General features: G+C 37.0%; 1 protein-coding gene across 3 annotated transcripts in view; it reads left to right on the top strand.

Moving 5' to 3' along the window:
• Nucleotides 1–7,777: 7,777 nt before the first annotated feature.
• LOC23687649 (transcription factor hamlet) overlaps nt 7,778–19,891 on the top strand; it is a 453,938-nt gene continuing 441,824 nt past the window's right edge. The window contains exon 1 of one of the 3 annotated variants that reach the window (XM_021847872.1): nt 7,778–8,699. In XM_021847872.1, the coding sequence (XP_021703564.1) occupies nt 8,663–8,699 (37 nt within the window). In that variant the 5' untranslated portion in view covers nt 7,778–8,662. The remainder of the gene's footprint in view (nt 8,700–19,891) is intronic. The other 2 variants (XM_021847868.1, XM_011495189.2) reach the window with 2 other exon arrangements.

The following is a 19,891-nucleotide window of genomic DNA, read 5'->3' as shown; positions in this document are numbered from 1 at the left end:
CCTCCAAATTCTCTTTCAGAGACCCAACCAGAATCACATAACAAGATTATTACATATTGTAACGAAAGCTGTTAAAATAACATAAAATGATATAGTTTTGTTATCAAAATGGCTTTGTTCTTAACTTGTCAATTTTTGTAACCGATTTATTACAACATTTGTTATATTTTTGACATTGCATTTGTGAGTTGGTCGTAAACAACATCTAAAGATGAATTTTGTGTTAACCTCGTTCCACGTTTTTTTCAATTCAGCTGGTGAAATTTGGAAATTGTTAAAAGTGTTTTGTTTGATTTTCGAAATTATATCTGAAATTGATCGTAATTTTTGTTTTACTTTTTCTCGATTAGCTTTTTTTTGCGCATGACCACTATGCGTAAATATTAACCATTTGTCGACCAGAACGTCTACCGAACGTATCCTATGGCACTACCCTTTCCATCAATATTCCATAACATCCCGTAACACCAATGAGAGGTCGTAGAATTCTCTGCATCTGTGTTAAGCAGGTGTTCAATCAGTCATCCTTTCCCATTCCCCAGCTTTCGCAATGACGTGGCCAGGACAGCACTCGACTATTGGAGGATGCGTCAATCTTGTCTAAGAGTTAGATGTTAGTCCCAAATTTATGACTTTGGTGACGGACGAGGAGGCAACCCTCATACAATAGTCTAGGACTGTACCACCTACAAATTTGTATGAAATGCTTAATGCTAATGGTTGTAAATAACATCTAAAGATATGAACAGTTACAATATTTGCAATAATTTTCCCAAGCAGCACAGTTTGTTTCAACTCAAGAAAAAAAATATCTCTTGACACTAAATAGCAACGCAAAAAGCGCAAGAGGCGGAGTCTGTTTGCCACATATTTATGTTATAGTGAAATTGGTTATTTGTTGCATAATACTTAGGAGAAAAAAAAAATTAAACAAAAATTTAAACGAGAATCGAACATTCGACCTCAAGATCACAAATCTTCTCCTCTACTCGATACTCCACTAGCTCTTCGTACAATTGCTTTGCCAATCCACTATATAAGCGACCACATTACCTGTTAATGAAGGCTTGTTGTTTGTTACTTTACTGCACCCTTCGGTATACAAGCTCATTACTGGCGAAATTAGGCCACACCTCAAATAAACTAAAGCTATTGCTAAAACTGTCACGCAACATAAGAGAAACACCATTTAAAGAGACAAACTGTTGCTAGAACATGTTTTCGTAGTTACATGGTGCGTAATGTGAAACTCGACTATATTGCAACTGGATTGAAACAAACAAACTGCTAGCTGTCAAACACGTAGTTGACTGCAGCTTTCGCGCCACTGGGATGAATTTTCTTGAGTAGTGGGCATTGAAACGGAACTTGAATGCAATAAATTCAAGTTGCGGATGCTTTAATTGAAAGTTATTTGAAACATAGCATTAAAATAGGCATTATGGAAGAAGTTGCAAGAGTTTGTTTGTTATGTTACTGAACACATCTTGATAAACTTGACTTTATTACTGCTTGCAGAGAACATTTGCAGCAATTCTCGTTGTTTCGATAAAGTTAAACGTCAAACAAAGGGTGATACAAGGATTTGTTTTATTCTATATTTATTTGGTGTAAATACAATAAAATCATATCAGAGCTACATATTCTCTTATAATATTGTTTCTTCTAACTGGTAGGGGACTCTTTTACGGTTTCCTCCAGGAATATCTCTACAGGGATTCATTAAGAGATGTCTTCAAGGCTTTCTTCAAGTTACAGTACGACGATTTCTTCGAGGATTAGGAAAGGGACTACTCAAGAATTTCCTTTAGGAATTCTCTCAGACAAGCATCCAGGAACATCGCTATATGAATTATTCTAAGCATTTTTTTAAAAGTAATCTTCCCGTTAAAATTTCTCCAGAGATTCGTTCTGAGCCTCCGAAAACTCCTCCGGGAAATTCTTCGAGAATTCTGTGAATATCCAAATATCAGCCGGAAAGGAATCACCCAGCATAGCACCAAAGCGCAGCACATCTTACCTGGATCAGTCAGCGGCAGAAAGTGAGCCGAAGATATTTGCTGCATGCAAGGGCCTACTGTGATGGATCTCATATTGAGTGCCATCCACTGGAAGTTAAGCTCAGAGCACACTTTGTGTAATGAACCCTTTCGCACCCACACATCCACCCCCTTCTCTAAAATAAGTAGACTTTTTTTCCTGTGAAGATGCAGAAATCTATTTTATTTATAATTTATTTGGTTTGATATATCTTGCAAGTAATCACCAAGTTAATGATAGAATTCTATAAATCGTCATAAGTGAAAAATAACCATGCTCATTCACGGTGGTATTATTTTACGAAACATGTATGACCCTTAACAAAATGAGAAAAACAGCTTGAAATATATTTCATTGATAATACAACGGTAATTACTCAAATGAAAATAATTACTCATACAAACCCCTCGAAAGAATTCGAGCAGAGTAAGTTTGATTCACTTGGTCTTTACAAAGGCATTTCATTCACAATCATGTGTAATCTAAAACTCGTGTTTGAAAAAATAAAAAAATAAAAATTAGTATAAATATACTCAACGTTTGTCGTCAACCACATTTTATTCATTTTTACACTTCTCTAACCAGCAACTAATGTGAGTGGTGCTAATAGAAACAGATGGCTCATAATCTCCATTCATGGTGAACTTGATTTGTCTGAAAATATGGTACAAACGCCAATTATTTTATGTTTGTTCGACAGCAATTTTAGTACAACCTAAAACGTTCCCATATTAGACTTCATGTAACTTCTGAGTAGTATTAAATTGATTTTAATCCAATGCTGATTTATTGAGATGAGAGAAACTGGAATACTCTAATATTTTAATAAGGCACCTATTATTATCCTAGCTGTCAAAGTTGGTTACCCCATGAAAACATTTGAGAGCCCGGGCTCTAGCGTATATTAAATATGGTAAAGATAATATCATCCTCCTTCTAAGTAACAGCGAATATATGGCGGTATATTTTACATCAATATTATCGCGATCCATTACATCTTTCTTCAATGAACAAGTTTTAACAAAGGTCGTGTTGGATTTGGTTCGGTAAGCACCTATGTTACCATGACTAAAAAAAAATATTGCTAAACGATGTAGAGCACTTTTTCTTTCTCTCTAAACAAATACACTTATACATTTTGGTTCGCTGTTCAAATTCTTCTCGACCTTGCAATGGTGTGCTCATTACTCGCGCTGGCTTGAAGTTCACAGATTAAATCGTTCTGGTGCTTCAATTTCGGACTTTGTGGCATGTCACTCATTTTGACAGCCATGTTGGCATTGCAGCTCAAAATTTAAAAGTTATACAATTCATACACATAATCAATACTGATTCGGAAGAGTATATTTTTTTAAGCAATATCAACGCAAAAATAACTGATTCTTAATTATTTTAAACCGTAGTATGATTTAGCAAGAATCATCAACGACACGTACAAAATTTAGTGACAGCTTACTTCGCCTTTAACATATACGGAGCTACAAATCAACAATTTTACTTCTTTTCTTTCGATTCGGCTCTTCGTTGGATTACCTAAATTTGGCATAACTGCCTTATAGCTCTTAGTAGGTAGTTTTCGTTTGACAACAGCGAAAAAACCAAGACGCAGTGCAAAGTTTTTTTCCCTCTCCCAATCGTTCGCTTTCGAAGTCTTCCTAGTGGGTTAAAACCAGTGCTGGGAATGGTAATAGTAGTAGGCATTGAATTTTCGCGAAAATCACGTGGCTCTCCCAGTACAGTAGTTCAAAAACGTGAATCTCATCAAGTAGCCTATGTTGGCTGCACGAAATTTCTAAATCATAAATGTCATTGAAGGCTCTAAATGCGGGAAATAGAACATTTTTCTACAGTAGTTTTGGGTTGCCCTTAGCAACGGGTGTTTTGCTATTTTCAAGGCATTTTGCCTACAGCAGCGATGGGCGTGAGTTTCACTGGCTTTGCTTGGCTACTGTAGAGTGAATTTCAGATTTTTTCCCAACCCTGGTTAAAACAACTAATTGAACAAACTCGATAAATCCCAAACTTAATTTGTTCCAAGGACATGCATCGTTTATCCACGATTGCTCTTCATCAAGCTTCACAAATAAATCATTCTCTTGCTTTCGTTCCCCCATGAAATTAGTAAACAACAACGTCAGAATCCCATACAAAATTTAAACAGTACAGAGCTCCAAATTGTGACGTTGGTTGTCTCTCAAGAAACCCAAAGTGCTACATAAGATATTGTCTGTCTCAAGTTATCTCATCAAATTATGGCGATTATCTGTTCATGTCTCCAAATATAAGCGCAGTGGTTACTGATCATATAGAACCTTTAACATCAAAGCCCAATACAATTGCCTGCGTAGCAGTGCAATTTTGACAAAATTTTCTTTGTTTGCTGTAAGAACTGTCATAATATTGCTTTTGTTTGCTGTGAGTAAGTAAATACAAACAGAATGGCTGCTGAGCATTCAATTCCTTGTTGAACTGACGTTGACCGAAAGCTCAAATGACGTCAAACAAACATCGATACGTTTTCGTTCTGAGGAAACTGAGTCGTGCGTTTGTGTTCGTGGCATCTTGATTGTAGACCTCTATGGACTAGACAGCAAGCACACTCATCATGTTCAATTGCTCCTGATAATTATCACGAATACATAGACACACTTCTGTCATTCTGCGAAAACCACATGATTTCAATAAAAGCGGGAAAGTTTTTCCATTACTCTCACACTGCGGGTGTCAGTTCTTTGTAACGGCTCTGGTGCCGGACTCTTCCCTGTAATTAACTCATCAAAATAACTGAATTCAATGGTTTTAAGTTGAATATGAGTTAAAATATTTTACATAAGTTGTCAAAGAGTTATACAGGTTCTCACCAAACATGAAAGTTTCTGCATCTTTGTGCAATCTTCATGTGACGTGAAAAGTTTTTTTTTTTCGTGACAAATTTATCACGGAATATTTCTTTACATGCTTGGATATTTTTGTATGAAAACAAAATATTTACTGCAGCCAGAACACTTAGCGATTTGTTTTTTCGCAACTAATAGATTCTGAACAGCAACATATTTGTTTTTTTGCCCAGATATTTTGACTCCCATGTACAACTTGCTGTCCATTGTGGTACGCAATTTAAGATAAGCGAGCCCTCTTGATCCGTTTTCATTATGTAGCTTTCACTTTTCCACTTTTTCATTGGCATTCTCGATCCGCTTTTCTAATGCGCGATCTAGTCGGTGCGCGGTCGTTCCTGACCCGCAATTGCAATGCACGATCTTTGTTGATCTGCTTGACCCGCTTTTTTCAATGCGCGGTCCGTTCCGTCTAGCTTTTATAATGCACTTTTTCTCGACAGCGAGATCTGTTTCGACCCGCTCTTCAAATGCGCGAGCCTTTCGGATCCGCTTTTTTTTCTGCGCAGTCGTTGTCAACCCGCTGGTTGCAATGCACGGTCTTTACCGACCCGCTCTTTCAATGCGCGGTCAATTCGACCCGCCTCGTTTCCAATCATGGTTCAATTTTCACTTTTTGTCGCGCGGCCATTTTGACCCGCTGATTCTATGCGCGATTTTTTTCAACCCGCTTTCCATTTTTACACGTTTTAAACAGCCATAAGATTTGTTTTACGCTGGAAGATTCCTTTCCGAAACTGTTAAAAGTATCAAATGTAGGTTTTACAATTGCGTTGCTCAAATTAAGCAACACCTGGCAAAGGATCGCCATTGTGAATATCCAAATATCAGCCGGAAAGGAATCACCCAGCATAGCACCAAAGCGCAGCACATCTTACCTGGATCAGTCAGCGGCAGAAAGTGAGCCGAAGATATTTGCTGCATGCAAGGGCCTACTGTGATGGATCTCATATTGAGTGCCATCCACTGGAAGTTAAGCTCAGAGCACACTTTGTGTAATGAACCCTTTCGCACCCACACAAATTCCTCTAGAAATTTCTACAGAGATTGGCATGGATTTCATCAAAATAAATAAGAATTCATCTAGAATTGCATCTGCGATTTTTATAGAGATTCTTCAAAGAACTTGTTTCATAAAGAAGTTTTTTGAAAAAACCCTAGATAAGTTCCTGAGAAGATTCCTGGAGCAATAACTTGAGAATCCTTAAAAAAGATACCTATACGTAAATGCTTCCTGTGGAAGATTTGTCCTTTGAAGGAAGCACCACACCAGACAACGGACTAGCATGCAACATCCAATTTCACAGTCGATACACGTTCCTGACGAAAAGTTTTCCGGACTGACGAGGGAATCGAACCCGCACTCATTGGTCTATTCTAGAAAAAAAAAATCTGGACAATCTTTTGAGGAATCCCCATTTAAATTCCTAGAATTATCTGTGGAGGAATTCTTGCAGGAGCCTATCGAGGGATTCCTGAGGAATTCTCTTGAGAAATTCCTGGAACATAAAAAATGCTTTATTATTATTATTTTTTCAACGATTTTTTTATATAAAAGACTTCGTAGATGAAAAGCATATTTCGTTAAAAAATGCAGTTGATTGTCTACTAGCTCATATCTGGAAGAATTTTTAGAGGAAATCGTTTTTTTCTCAAACACTCCTTTGTGAAATTCCTGAAGAAGAAGTAGAGGAAATCTCTGCAGGAATCGCTGTAGAGATTTTATTAGAGGAATCCCAGGATCAGTCTCTGGAGAAACCTGTAAAAATCTCTGAAGGGCTTCTGGAAGAATTACTGGAGAATCCTTGGAGGTATCCCACAAAGAATCGCTGTAAAGATTTTTCTGGTGGAATATGTAGAGAAATCCCTAAAAAAACCCTGTAGATATTTTTTGGAGAAATACCTGGTATAATTCTTGGAGAAATCTCAGGAGAATTCTCTGGAGGATTCCATGAAAAGATTTCGGGAAATGAATCATCGTGTAGATATTTTCATAAGAAAATGCTGAGTGTTCAAAATTATCCGATAAAAAAAAACATCCTGAGGCAGACACAAATATTCTGAAATCATCTTTAGAAACCGTGCCTCGTATTGAAAAAGATTCGGTTGCCGTGTGCAGGAAAACGATGAGTAGCGTCGAAGAATGAACCACGAGCTTGCCCAGCTCTATGGCGAACCCAGTATCCAGAACGTGGATAAAGCTGGAAGTATACGATGGGCAGCGCATGTCGCAAGAATGCCAGACAGTTTCCTCGCAAAATAATGTTCGTTTTGGATGCGGCCGGTACAAGCAGGCGAGGTGCGCAAAAATTTAGGTGTGCAGACCAACTACACAAATAAAGTGTACCGAAGTGCCGAAGTTAAGCGTGTGTGTAGTGAAATAGTCAATTCAGTGTTATTTGTTTAGATGTTAACCAAATATATTTTTTCATCCTATTACTCAAACCGACAATCTTTGAGCAACAGCCTTTGACCTAAACACGCGGCTTTTAGTTTACTGATCGCCACGTAAAGATATAACTCGCGCGGTTATTCCACCAACTGACCGCCAGGAACGTTTCAGTTTTTCTTCTCTTTACCTTCTATTCCACGGGGCGCTCTCTGACACCGTGTGTTGTTTTTCCAACCCAACCGATGTCCCTTTCGAGCGCGGGGTCGAGTTGAGTTGAGTGTGGGTAGTTTTGCGCGAGTTTGTCTCATGTCCTGTGTGAGGGCCACCACAAAAAGCCCGAGAGCGAGAGTGCGGTAGAAGTTCCACTGTGTAGAACGAGAGAATCCATCTCCCGCGAATCCATTGCCGCCCGCGTCGAGGTGAATTTGTGTTTTTATATAAATTACAGTAATTATTCTATTCTCAATGAGCGCACCGCGGAGAGAATCCCCCCGCTTATAGTGGGGATCCCGGGGGGATGAGGAAAAACGACGAACAAAACTAGGTGAAAAATATTCCGCTTTCAGGACCGCTGTTTTCGCTCGGTGGCCACCCGGGCACGTAAAGACACACGTTGCCACCATTCGGATGGGTTTCAGCCGGAGGGCCCTCGTCATAGTTGCATGCGGATAGTCGCGGTTCAGTTTGTTCCGCGGTTTAACACGACCAACACAAAGTGCCCTCCACACTCGGTTGGTGTTTGAATTGGTTGGCATCGGGCTTCTGGGGGTGCAACATCCAGTCCTTGTGGGTAGAGTCTGGCTTATGTCTGGTGCCCGGCACGTGAGACGTGGAGAAAAACTATTGCCTTCGCCGTGGACGTTGAGCCTTTACTGCGGCTGATAGTGTTACAGGTCAATCCGGAGAAAATTAGTCTCATGGCTACGTTCTGGTGGTGGGTAAACGGAAAACTATCGCTGTAAATCGACAGGTATCAGTCGTTTGTTATCAGTGCAGGTTGTTCGCTCGTGGGTGTTTGACAGTGGGGAAATTTTTACAGCACCGGTTCGGGATTAGTCAGGATTGCTGAGCGAGTTGTTCCGATCTAAACCGCGAGATGCTGTTCGTGGGCTTGTGGATTATGGGGGAATGCGAGATGAGAAGCTTTGGGGAATAGCGGAATTTGTGTTCATGTGAAGTAGACCGTAGCAATTGAATGGATTGAAGAGAAGGGGCTTTGTGGAACGAATTTTGTATACTGTGAATCAAGGGTAAAAACAGGTGTGAACGATTGGAAACATTTGCTGTTGTGAGCTGCTGAATTGCAAATTCTGTAAAACTGGTACCATCAAGAATGCGATCTAAATCCGTCGCAAGACGGTTTGCTCAAGGTAAGTGGTATATATTCATAATTCATACAATCAAACATTAAAATCACCATCGATTAACCTAGAGTTGGATATGCTTAAAGAAGACTCAGCATTTTTCTGGTACTGTGGAAGTAATAGTAGGTGAATAAGTGGCATAGTTAGAATTTTTGGGGCCCGTTGCGGGCCAACCAAATTTAAGGTGGCTCACAAAAAAAGATGTGCACCATCACGTTCATATTCAATAAACGTGTGTGTGTTCAAATAATCAGAATCCTTTTTTATAATTTTTTAATTTAAAAAATGAACTGTATTTTAAGCTATGCTTTTCAGTCAAGCTCAGAAACGAAATTAACTGTATTTAGGGGGAGATCCCCCAGTACCGGACACTCAAGCCACTAGATTCATATTTCAAAAAATATTGCTTCTATGTGATCGTGTTATACATTTAAGATAAATATTATCAGTTTTGTAGAGTACAAAAATAAATTTAAAAATGTAAGTATGAGTATTGCAAACTGACCAATCTTAAAAGGCTGCCCCCAATACCGGACACAAAATGGAAATGTCTCGAATTCGGTAATTTTGTACATCATTGAATGTTGTTACTTCAGGTATTGTATTTCATTCCCCTTTCAATGAATTTGCAACATTTACACGAATAATTTGAGTTTTATTAGTCTGCAAGTTGTCCATCAAAAAACCTCTTTCTTGTATGATGAAAAATAACACATTTTACGTATTGTTCTTCATTCTACATATTTTTGTTTTATCTTTGATATCATGATCGATAAAATCCATGAAAAATGAATTTGAAAAATTATAAATATATTATATAACAGATCAAGCCGTCCGAAACTGAGGAACAAGTTCAAGTTTTAGGCGATACGCCAACTTTTAATCATTTTTCAATCAATTTTCTGGTGTTGGTTGCCTAGCTTTAAAAGAAACCAAAATTTATAATTAAACCACTAGAAGAATAAACGCCAAAAATTATTGCGGCATAATAAAATGAAAAGACATAAAAAAGTGCGTTCAGAATCATCGAAGTGATTGTGCTACTTTTCCCCGAATGACTAGTAGTCCCCGAAAATAGGTGACGAGAAAGAACGATAAACAGTCAAAAGAAGGAAGTATTCAGTCATTCTCAGCTATACACATGTTGGCAAAAATGCTGAGGACGGTAAAACTCGAAAGAACCGCCAATTAAATAAAGAAGAGTGCATATTAGATGGTCAGTTCGTTCACCACCCTGAAATGTATAAAGTTATGACAATTATGAGTGCTAAAAACTTTTCGAGGAAGTGGGCTAGTCGGGGAAACGGGATATTCGGGGAACTGGAATTCGGGGAACTGGCGTTCGAGGATCTGGCGTTCGGGGAACCGACATTTGGGGAACCGACATTCGGGGAAAAGTAGTACAATCCGTCGTAGTAACTGCAGTAATCAATTTTAATTTTCGTTGATAATTTGAGTAGATGAATGTTATCGATTGCCGCCCTCTTGGAAACAAAAAAATACTTAAAAAATATAGCTCCAAAGAACAGCCTATGCATAAGAGAAGGAGAAATTTATTGAAATTTCAAATCAACAGTTTTCATCCCTATAATTATGGTTACAACATATTTAGAAAAAAAAGAACAATTAAAAGCAGGGTAAATTTGTGCTAAGTATATAAAAATATTCAGTGCAAAAATTTGTTCCAATAGCGAAACTCAAAAGAAGAATTAATATAAGAAAGAAGGGTAATTTCTGGATAAATAATAAAATACTATTAGCAATAACTTTCCTAATATGCTTAAATTTATTGAAAAGCGAATGATTGTTGATTAAAGTGTCATTTTGTACCCATTGACTCCAAAACAAGCCTGATGTCATCAAAAAGATTCAAAAGAAACGTAGAAACGAAAAATTGAGAAATTCTTGGTTTCAGAGACATTATGCCAAACGACCATTACACCAAACGACTTTATGGCAAATGACCATCATGCCAAACGACTTTATGCCAAATGACCTACCACAGTTCGGTACTGGGGGATCTCCCCCTATTAGTAGGTAGATTGTACCCCATTTGGCATAAAGTCGTTTGTCATAATGGTGATTTGGCATAATGGCCGTTTTGCATAATGAGTGATTTAGAATGAATATCGGCATTTTTTGAAGCTTTTACCGAGATCAACACAAACGAGCTCAAAGCAAATATTTTTGGTAAGTAGCGTGTTGTTTGTTCAGTGATTTTCCGAGCTATGGATGTCAAAAATTATTTAAATTTTAAATCAACAGTTTTTTACCTGTAAATACTATATTTAGAAAGAACAATGTTTGAAAGAAGGGTAAATTCATGCTAAATATATCAAAAACTTCAGTTCAAAAATTTATTCCAATAGCGCAACTCCAAAGAAGAATTAAAATTTGAATGAAGGGTAATATGTGGATATGTAATAAAACACTATTGACAATAACTTTCCTATGCTTTGGTTTATTCAAATGCATATGATTGTTGAATAAAGTGTATATTTTTTATCAATTGACTCCAAAATAAGTCAGAGACACTCAATGAAAACGTAAAAATAAACGTCATTTTAAGAAATTCTTGGGTTAAGACCATTATACCAAACGACTTTATGCCAAATGTCCATTATGCCAAACGACTTTATGCCAAACGGCTTTATGCCAAATGACTTTATTCCAAATGACCTCCCACCAAGTGAGTAGTAGTAAAATTACCCAGAATGTTTCAAAATATTCTGTCAGCGAACATTGGATTACTTCAAATTCAAGGATTGTTTTCCATATTAAATTCAAGAAAACCCAATTTTGAAAACGTATGGGAAAACGTTCACCGACAGAATATTTTCAAGCTTCCAGTTACAGAATATTAGACCGAATGCTGATCGTTTTTGTGAAAATATCCAAGGCTCGATAGAGATTTTGACACCATGTGTATGTTGACTAGAGTTCCTAGTACCGACTCATTTAGACGATTACCGGTTCTACTGTAACTCACAGTACCGGTAAATCACCTGTACTGGAAGATTTTTTTTGCAATAAATATAAAGCATACATTATTGGACTAAAATTTGCAACTTTTTCAAATTCAAATTGGTACTGAAATGACAAAGAGTTCTAACTTTATAATTCATGAAATACTCAATATATATTGATATTCAAGTTTTGTCTGACGTGGTGGGCCACACACATGTAAATTTGTCCTTTAACCAACCACAGTCGAACGTTTTATAGGACATTGGAAATAGTTGCAGATGTATAGTAGGGGGAGATTCCTCAGTACCGGACACTTAAGCCACAAAATACTTAATTTAAAAAAATGGGGTCCAAGTACCATTTTTTTGTAGCGTACGAACATGAAATTGAAAAAATAAATATGAATTTTGACATTTCGTTCTGATGATGTATTCTAGCACTGAATTGGCCAATCACCATGATTGGACCATGATTTCTCAATTTTTCGACGACTACCGGACATTGGATGCAATCCGGTACTGGGGAATCTCAACCTATGTACACCCAACGATGTTTTTGCACGGATCCTTTAACACGGCCGTGCAAAAAAAGTTTCCATACATTTTTTCCGCCAAAACCTTATTTTTTCATGAAACGTAGAGAAATGGTCTTACTTTTTCTTCACGGTTCTTGAAATTTTGAACTGAAAACTTTTTTTGCACGGCACGCATCTCCCGTGCAAAAACAGAATCGGGTGTAGTGTGGAAAATCATTCAAAATGAATAATTTATGGACATTTTTCATGTCATCACCTGAAAATTCATAAATCAGGATTTAAAAATGCAAAGCTTTTCAAAGTTCAACGTTTAACCATTAAAAACTTGAAATGAACCTTAAATTTTTAAATGGCCACAATTCGGATACAAGTAGATATATTAATCTATATAAATAAAAATGGAATGGTGTTGGTATGTCACGAAATGGCTCAATAACGGGCCAACGGATTTTCATGAATCTTTCACAGTTGAATTTGTGAAGGGTTCCGACGTGTTCGTGTGAAGGAAAAAATTAAGAATGTCTTCGGAGTAGTCGGGAAAACGGGAGAAAACTAATCTGTAATGTTGTATGGGGGATGGACATGACGGTTTACAACAGCCTACTTGATGGCAAGACGAAGTTTGCCGGGACCACTAGTTTGAAATAAATTTTGAAGTAAATGCGGTTGGTTGGTCTTATGATCTTTGGATGAGACATCCCCCTGACCCCTCCTTCTTTTCCAGATGATGGAAAAAGCGTGCACCAGAGAGATACAAAATTGGTCTCAAACGGACATCTCAACATCCAAATGAGCTAGAGGGTTAGTGTCTTCGGCAAAGCTGTTCAGCGGATCTAGGGCTACCTGGCGGTGAAGAGTCTGATTCAAAAGTTGTCTGCTTAACGCGTGACAAATTTTCTTCAATTGTCAGTATTTCAAGATACGTATTAGCTAGAATATTGATGCTTTCCGCAAACCTATTCAGAAGATTAAGGGGGCAGGATCCGTCATTGATTTCGGAATTTTCAAAAGCAGTTTTTTCGTTAAAAATCAGGAAAATTTACATGAAAATGTGTTCATTGTATTCTATTCTCCAACCGAAATACAGTGAACATATTTTCATCGAATAATTTTCAGTTTTGAACAAAAAAACTGCTTTTGAAGTTTCGACAATGACGACGATTGCGATGACGGAGCGTTGAACGTTAAGGGCAATCTGGCTGGGGAGAGCCTGATTGGGAATTCATTCGCTAGGTGTCGCTAATGATAATAAATCATCAATCTTCTTTACATCTTTATCCTTATCAGCTAGAAGGTTGGTGTCTTCGTCAAATTCAGCAGATTGAGGGCTATCTGGATAAAATATCTTATTGAGAATTCATTCGCTAGGTGGCGCCAGTAATAAATTTTCCTCAATTGTCTGTATCTCAAGATCCTTATCAGCTAGAAAGTTAGTGTCTTCGGCTCAGCCGTTCAATAGATTAAGGGCTACTTTGTGGAGGAAAGTCTGATTAGAAACACATCAACTTGGTGGCGCTATTATCAAATCAGTTGAACAAGGGCCATCCGGCCCTAAAAAATCTGATTAAGTATGCAACCGCGTTCTAGAGACTTGGCATGTTCGGCAAAGTTGTTCCTTTTGATAAAATAAACAACTTTCTCGAAGTCGTCAAAATTCCATAGCCTACTGTTTACCGAGTTATTGACAAAATTGAACCAAATCAGTGAAAAAAAAAATTTCAACGAGTTTGACATTTTTCTTGAGAATCATGTCATATAATATTTTCTGCTGATAAAAATATGAATTCTAGTAGGGAAATTTTGATAATACGACGCATACAAATTAAAATATGGGGTAAAAACTCGAAAAATAGGGTAACTCAAGCAAACTTACACTTTCAGGCGACATAGAACAATACTAGATGTCAATAATTCAGAGCGGTATATTTAGGTGTTTTTGAGATATTTCCATTCTTACAATGAAATTTATAAATTTCTATGAGTCGATCTGAAAGGACGATCGACATACAGTGAAACCTCCATGAGTCGATATTGAAGGGACCATCGACTCATGGAAATATCGAGTCATGGAACAGCAATCCTTTGGAAAGTTGCTTCTAGGGACCATCATAGTAACCATGAAATTTTGTTTTTAGTATGGTTCCATGAGTCGATATCGAGTTATGGAACATCGACTCATGGAGGTATCACTGTATAATATTTCGAGATCGGCTTATCTATATAAATAAAAATGAAATGGTGTTTGTATGTCACGAAATGGCTTACTAATGAGTCAACGGATTTGATTGATTATTTCTCAGTTTCGTTCGTCAAGGGTTCCAATGTGTTTGTGTGCATAAAAATCCCAGGATATCCACCGGGAAAACTGAAAAAACGAGCGCGAACAAAACTGTCATTTTATATGGGATGATCAGAAGCGTTTTTTAACGGCCTACTTGATGGCAAGACGAAGTTTGCCGGGACCACTAGTAGATAATATAATATAACGAGTCATGGAACAAAAGCTATTTGAAAACTGTTCAAATAAGCCATCATAGTAGCCATGAAATTCGGTTTGAGAGCAGTTTCTTGACTTGATATCGTCTAATGTAGATGAAAATGAAAGTGTAGATTGAAACTGGGTACATTTATAATTTTCTTCAACGATACAAATGATAAAGTAGTAGGCCATGGAAATTTGACCATGTGTTAGTTTATTATCGTCATCATGACTCAAGGTGAGTATTTTGTAATAATTTCATGAAATAATAAAAAGGCTTTTGGAGAAATAGGTCATTCGGGGAAAAGTAGCTCAATCAAAATTGTTAGGGGAAGTGGTGGTAAAATGAACACCGTGCCTTTTACCGAGAAAAATCCAATTTCAATAAATTTTTCTCATGCACGGGTGATTTAGAGCATAAATCGGTATGTTCGGGTTGAACGGAGGTCAATTGAAGTAAATATATCTACGAAAACTAAGAATTTAGAAAATCACGTTTGAAAATTAGATTTGATGTAACTTCTCGCTCGGAGGTCTTGAGGTTTTTCAGTGATATGTATATCGTTATGATATGATGTCAATTCTGATATTCTTGAATTTATTTTTGAATGGGTTACAATCCTTAACGAATATATTTTCGGATATGTAATGAAAATTTTCAAAAACAATTGTTTTGCTCACGTGTTTCGCATGATATTCATTTTACCCACAAAGTGCAGGTAGAATAAACATTTGAGTAGTTTTTTTTGCTAGCGATAAAAATATGTGAAAATTTAGCTATTTTAGTCTGAATTCGTGTCGCTGTTGTAGATAACATCCCTACCTTTGATGTTGTGCGATAGAACCATAGAAATTCCTCGTTTTTATATTAGAAACAAGATGATATCCTTAAGGTGTTAATTTTACCACCCCTTCCCCTATCTATTACCGTTACTTTTGGTATTGGTACTCCCGGGACCAAAACCCCAATACTGACGTGAACCGCAAACCAGTTGCATCGCATTTTTGTAAAAATTAGGTTGAGCTCAGTTTACAACATATCTCGTAAAACTTATGATCTCGTACTTAAACCATTGGTAATCGATTATGTAGCTCGTAGTTTTTAAGCAAATGAATTGACCAAAATAAAAAAAAACTATCACCAATGGGATAGAGAATCTGATGAAGTTCTATTGTAACATTGTTAAAAACGTGTAACTTGATTCGTTTGCTCAGTAACAACAAATTGCACTCTTGATTACCAATGGCTTTAAGGTCGAGATAATAAATTAAGCGAGATGGTTTCCAATAGTCATTCAGCTACACTAAATGAGACAACATAATTTGTAAGAAAAAAACAACGCCACGTTGAACTGTCCTATAATGAAAAGTAATCGCATATCAGTCCCTTTACATATTTTAGCTCGTACAACTCAAATATGTATCGAGTTTTGGTCAACTTTATATTTTTCATGGCAAGATACCGGAGTTAAAAACAAATCCTGAAAGTTTCATTTTACCAAGGTCCAATGTCCTGATTTTTTTGAATATTCTTATGGAAAACAAGTTTGGAAAATTACCAGCTCATATTCTCAACGCCTGCTTCTTACAAATGGGATTGACTTGCGATTCACGGTAGTATAATTATGGCTGTTAAGGCTCAAGAATCCATTATTCAATCATCAGCAATCATCAAAAATTAAAAACCAGTTTTTTTCGTTTAGATTTCAATCAATCCATATTAGACAGTTTCACAAAAATCAAAATTTCTGGGATTCAACCAGTCAGCCCCAAGTTCTAGTTGCAATACTAAAACAAACTACCAGATAAATTTTCATCCGATTTGGAGAAGATTAGGAGGTGCCTCAAGTCGAATTTGTGTTTTTTGGCTATTTTTTACATTCAAAAAAATCTACCGAGAATTTTGAAAAATGAAAATGAAAATAAATACCACTGGTTGAACGTATTATTAGTACTTTACAACTTTTGAGAATATTGCATGCCGATTAGAGATGGTTTTGACATCATAAAATTGATTTCTGTTCATTAAAGAACCTGTAAAACATATATTTCTCTACAGTTTTTATTCTACGAGATTCTAAACCACATGCCTAATCATAAAAGTTCAATCGTAGTATCATTCCTTTGTCATTTCTGAACATTACTGTAGTACATCATTTTTGTATTCGAATTACAGATAAATTGTAAAAAATCGTCGGAAATACGACATTCCTCATTCCCCTGCATTTAGAGCTGCTGCCAAATGGCGCAATTGCTGACATGTTACAAAATTGAACATAGTAGCTTTGCTTTTTCAATGATGGATGATGATTGAAGAAAACTTCTAGCAAATGTTATCAACGCAGTCGTGTTTCAAACAACATTCTCATTTGATACCAAGCAATTTCATATGTGATATAGCCCCGAAGTCAAGCTTCTCGACTACCGATCTTAAGGATCAGAGTTTGATTCTTTTTTTTCGAGTGAAACCATCGTTTATTATATGCAGCATAGAAAAAGGACTAAAGGCGCAAATCACTACTTAAGCATTTCTCTTCATTCACTTAGGAGTGGGAGATTTTTGTGAGTTCTATTGATTAAGACTCATCCACAAGATACACTTTTGAACAATAAATCGTGATGAAATTTGTTGGCCTCAAGTCATTTGGTCCATTGGAAAAAAAGAACACTCTAAATGAACTCGCGTAATCAAACTCTGATCCTCAAGATCACTAGTCGAGAAGCTTGACCTCGGGGCTATATCACATACGTAAATGCTTGGCATCAAATGCGAATGTTGTTTGAAACACGACTGCGTTGATGACATTTGCTAGATGTTTTCTTCAATCATCATCCATCATTGAAAAAGCAAAGCTACTATGTTCAATTTTGTAACATGTCAGGAATTGCGCCATTTGGCAGCAGCTCTAAATGCAGGGGAATGAGGAATGTCGTATTTCCGATGATTTTTTACAATTTATCTGTAATTCGGATACAAAAATGATGTACTACAATAATGTTCAGAAATGACAAAGGAATGATACTACGATTGAACTTTTATGATTAGGCATGTGGTTTAGAATCTCGTAGAATAAAAACTGTAGAGAAATATATGTTTTACAGGTTCTTTAATGAACAGAAATCAATTTTATGATGTCAAAACCATCTCTAATCGGCATGCAGTATTCTCAAAAGTTGTAAAGTACTAATAATACGTTCGACCAGTGGTATTTATTTTGATTTTCATTTTTCAAAATTCTCGGTAGATTTTTTTGAATGTAAAAAATAGCCAAAAAACACAAATTCGACTTGAGGCACCTCCTAATCTTCTCCAAATCGGATGAAAATTTATCTGGTAGTTTGTTTTAGTATTGCAACTAGAACTTGAAGCTGACTGGTTGAATCCCAGAAATTTTGATTTTTGTGAAACTGTCTAATCCATATGGAAACCATTCATCGTATTTCAGATAGCAAATGCAATGCAATGACAGCATTTCTAAAGCATTGCTTTGATTTTGAGCAAAAAAAAACTGGTTTTGAAAGTTTGTAAAACGATGATGGTTGTTTTGACCGACTTTCGACAGTGATGGAACGAGTCTTCTCACTATCACTAGACGAAGCTATATTTCATGTGCTCACTTCGTAACGTGGCAATGACGAAGCTCTCACGAGAGCAATTTTAATGTTGTTTTGCTATTTAAATTTATATCTCATTTTGGGGAATTTCGATTGATCGATTGTTTTGTTCTTAAAATGTATACTCTTGATAATTCAAGATATGGCTTTATTTGATATAATTGAAAGCACATTTTTAAGCAAAAAGTTGAGATATTTCAAAGCAAATTTTCAAAATTTGTCACGAAGCACCTGCCAAGCCTTCGCGAAGCACGGCACGAAAATCGCTGGTCCAGATGATAGACTCTGGAAGCAGAAAAATACGCATTTCCATTCTAACAATATGTATTACAATTTATCGATATTGTAAGAACGTAAATTCAATACAATCCTATCATACGAAACTATAGTATAAGCCCACCTCATTGATCACGGAATACTGAGGACGGCAAACTTAATCATGCAAACAATAATAAATTGAACCAAATGAGAGAGAACTTGGTTCAGTACAGTTGTCGCTAATAAGAGTCCTTGTTATCCGTCAATCCAATGCACACAACATTGTACTTGGCTTTCAAGTCGCGGCAACAGATTTTTCACTAACCTCACCAAGAAAAAAAGGAAAAACGCCCTCCGATTGCTTCAAAGAAAACTCGAGCTGTCCCTCCAGTAGTGGCTGGAGGCTAATACACGATTTGCATGTGTGGTTCCCATACGTTTAACCAAATGGAAACTACCGACTACATTGTGCAATCAACCCAACCCTTTTCCTTCGGAACATTGAACGAGCCGAGATTACCAAGAAATCCGTGTGCAATATGCTCCCACTTGATATCCTTCCGTCAACGACGTATGAAGGCATTTGGTTTACAATTGCACTAGGGTGGATGTACCGGTGTTAGCCACCTTGGGTTATATACCGTTATACGACACAAACAGGCATGAATCGTTTATTGTCAATTAAATCAATTTGAAATGTTGTGGAAACATTCTCTGAATTAATTAACTCATTACGCGTGGTAAGGATGGACAAATTATGGGTGAAATTATGAAAAAATCCACGTGCTCGGCTGGGATTTGAACCCAGTACTCTTGTATGCTAGACGAGCGCTTTACCAACTAAGCTACCGAGCCACTTGGTGACCCAATAACTGAGTTGGATACAAGTTTAGAATTCAAATCCCTACAGACCACGCGGACCCAAAACGTGGTTTGAAAGATTTGGTTTATCGTATTAATAGTGTTCATAAGTTTTTTTTTGACGATTTAAATCGTATGTGGTGAATACTGGTACACCTACTCTACCAGCCAGCCACTGACAGAATTCAGGAGGCAGAGGCATCAGGTAATAAAAACCAACCAATCTGACCCGCGCGCTTTGTGTCGTTATTAATGATGGAATAAAAACGATAACGTTGCACTAAACAAATCATGGGGCACGCGGGGAGGGAAAATCTTGAGCACATGAAGTTCAATTTCGGAATCGGGAAGTCAAGGAAGTGGAAGTTTGAAGTTGCAAGGAAAACTAGCAATGATGTGTGTGTTGTCTCGAGTACCGTGTGATTCGAAAATAAAATAATCGGGATTCATGCGAACATGTTTGATTTTTCTGTGGATTTAGAA

This window comes from Aedes aegypti, chromosome 2 (assembly GCF_002204515.2).
Source record: "Aedes aegypti strain LVP_AGWG chromosome 2, AaegL5.0 Primary Assembly, whole genome shotgun sequence".
Classification (NCBI taxonomy): domain Eukaryota; kingdom Metazoa; phylum Arthropoda; class Insecta; order Diptera; family Culicidae; genus Aedes; species Aedes aegypti.
The sequence above is the reverse complement of the archived record's forward strand: the minus strand, read 5'-3'. Positions and strand labels throughout refer to the sequence as shown.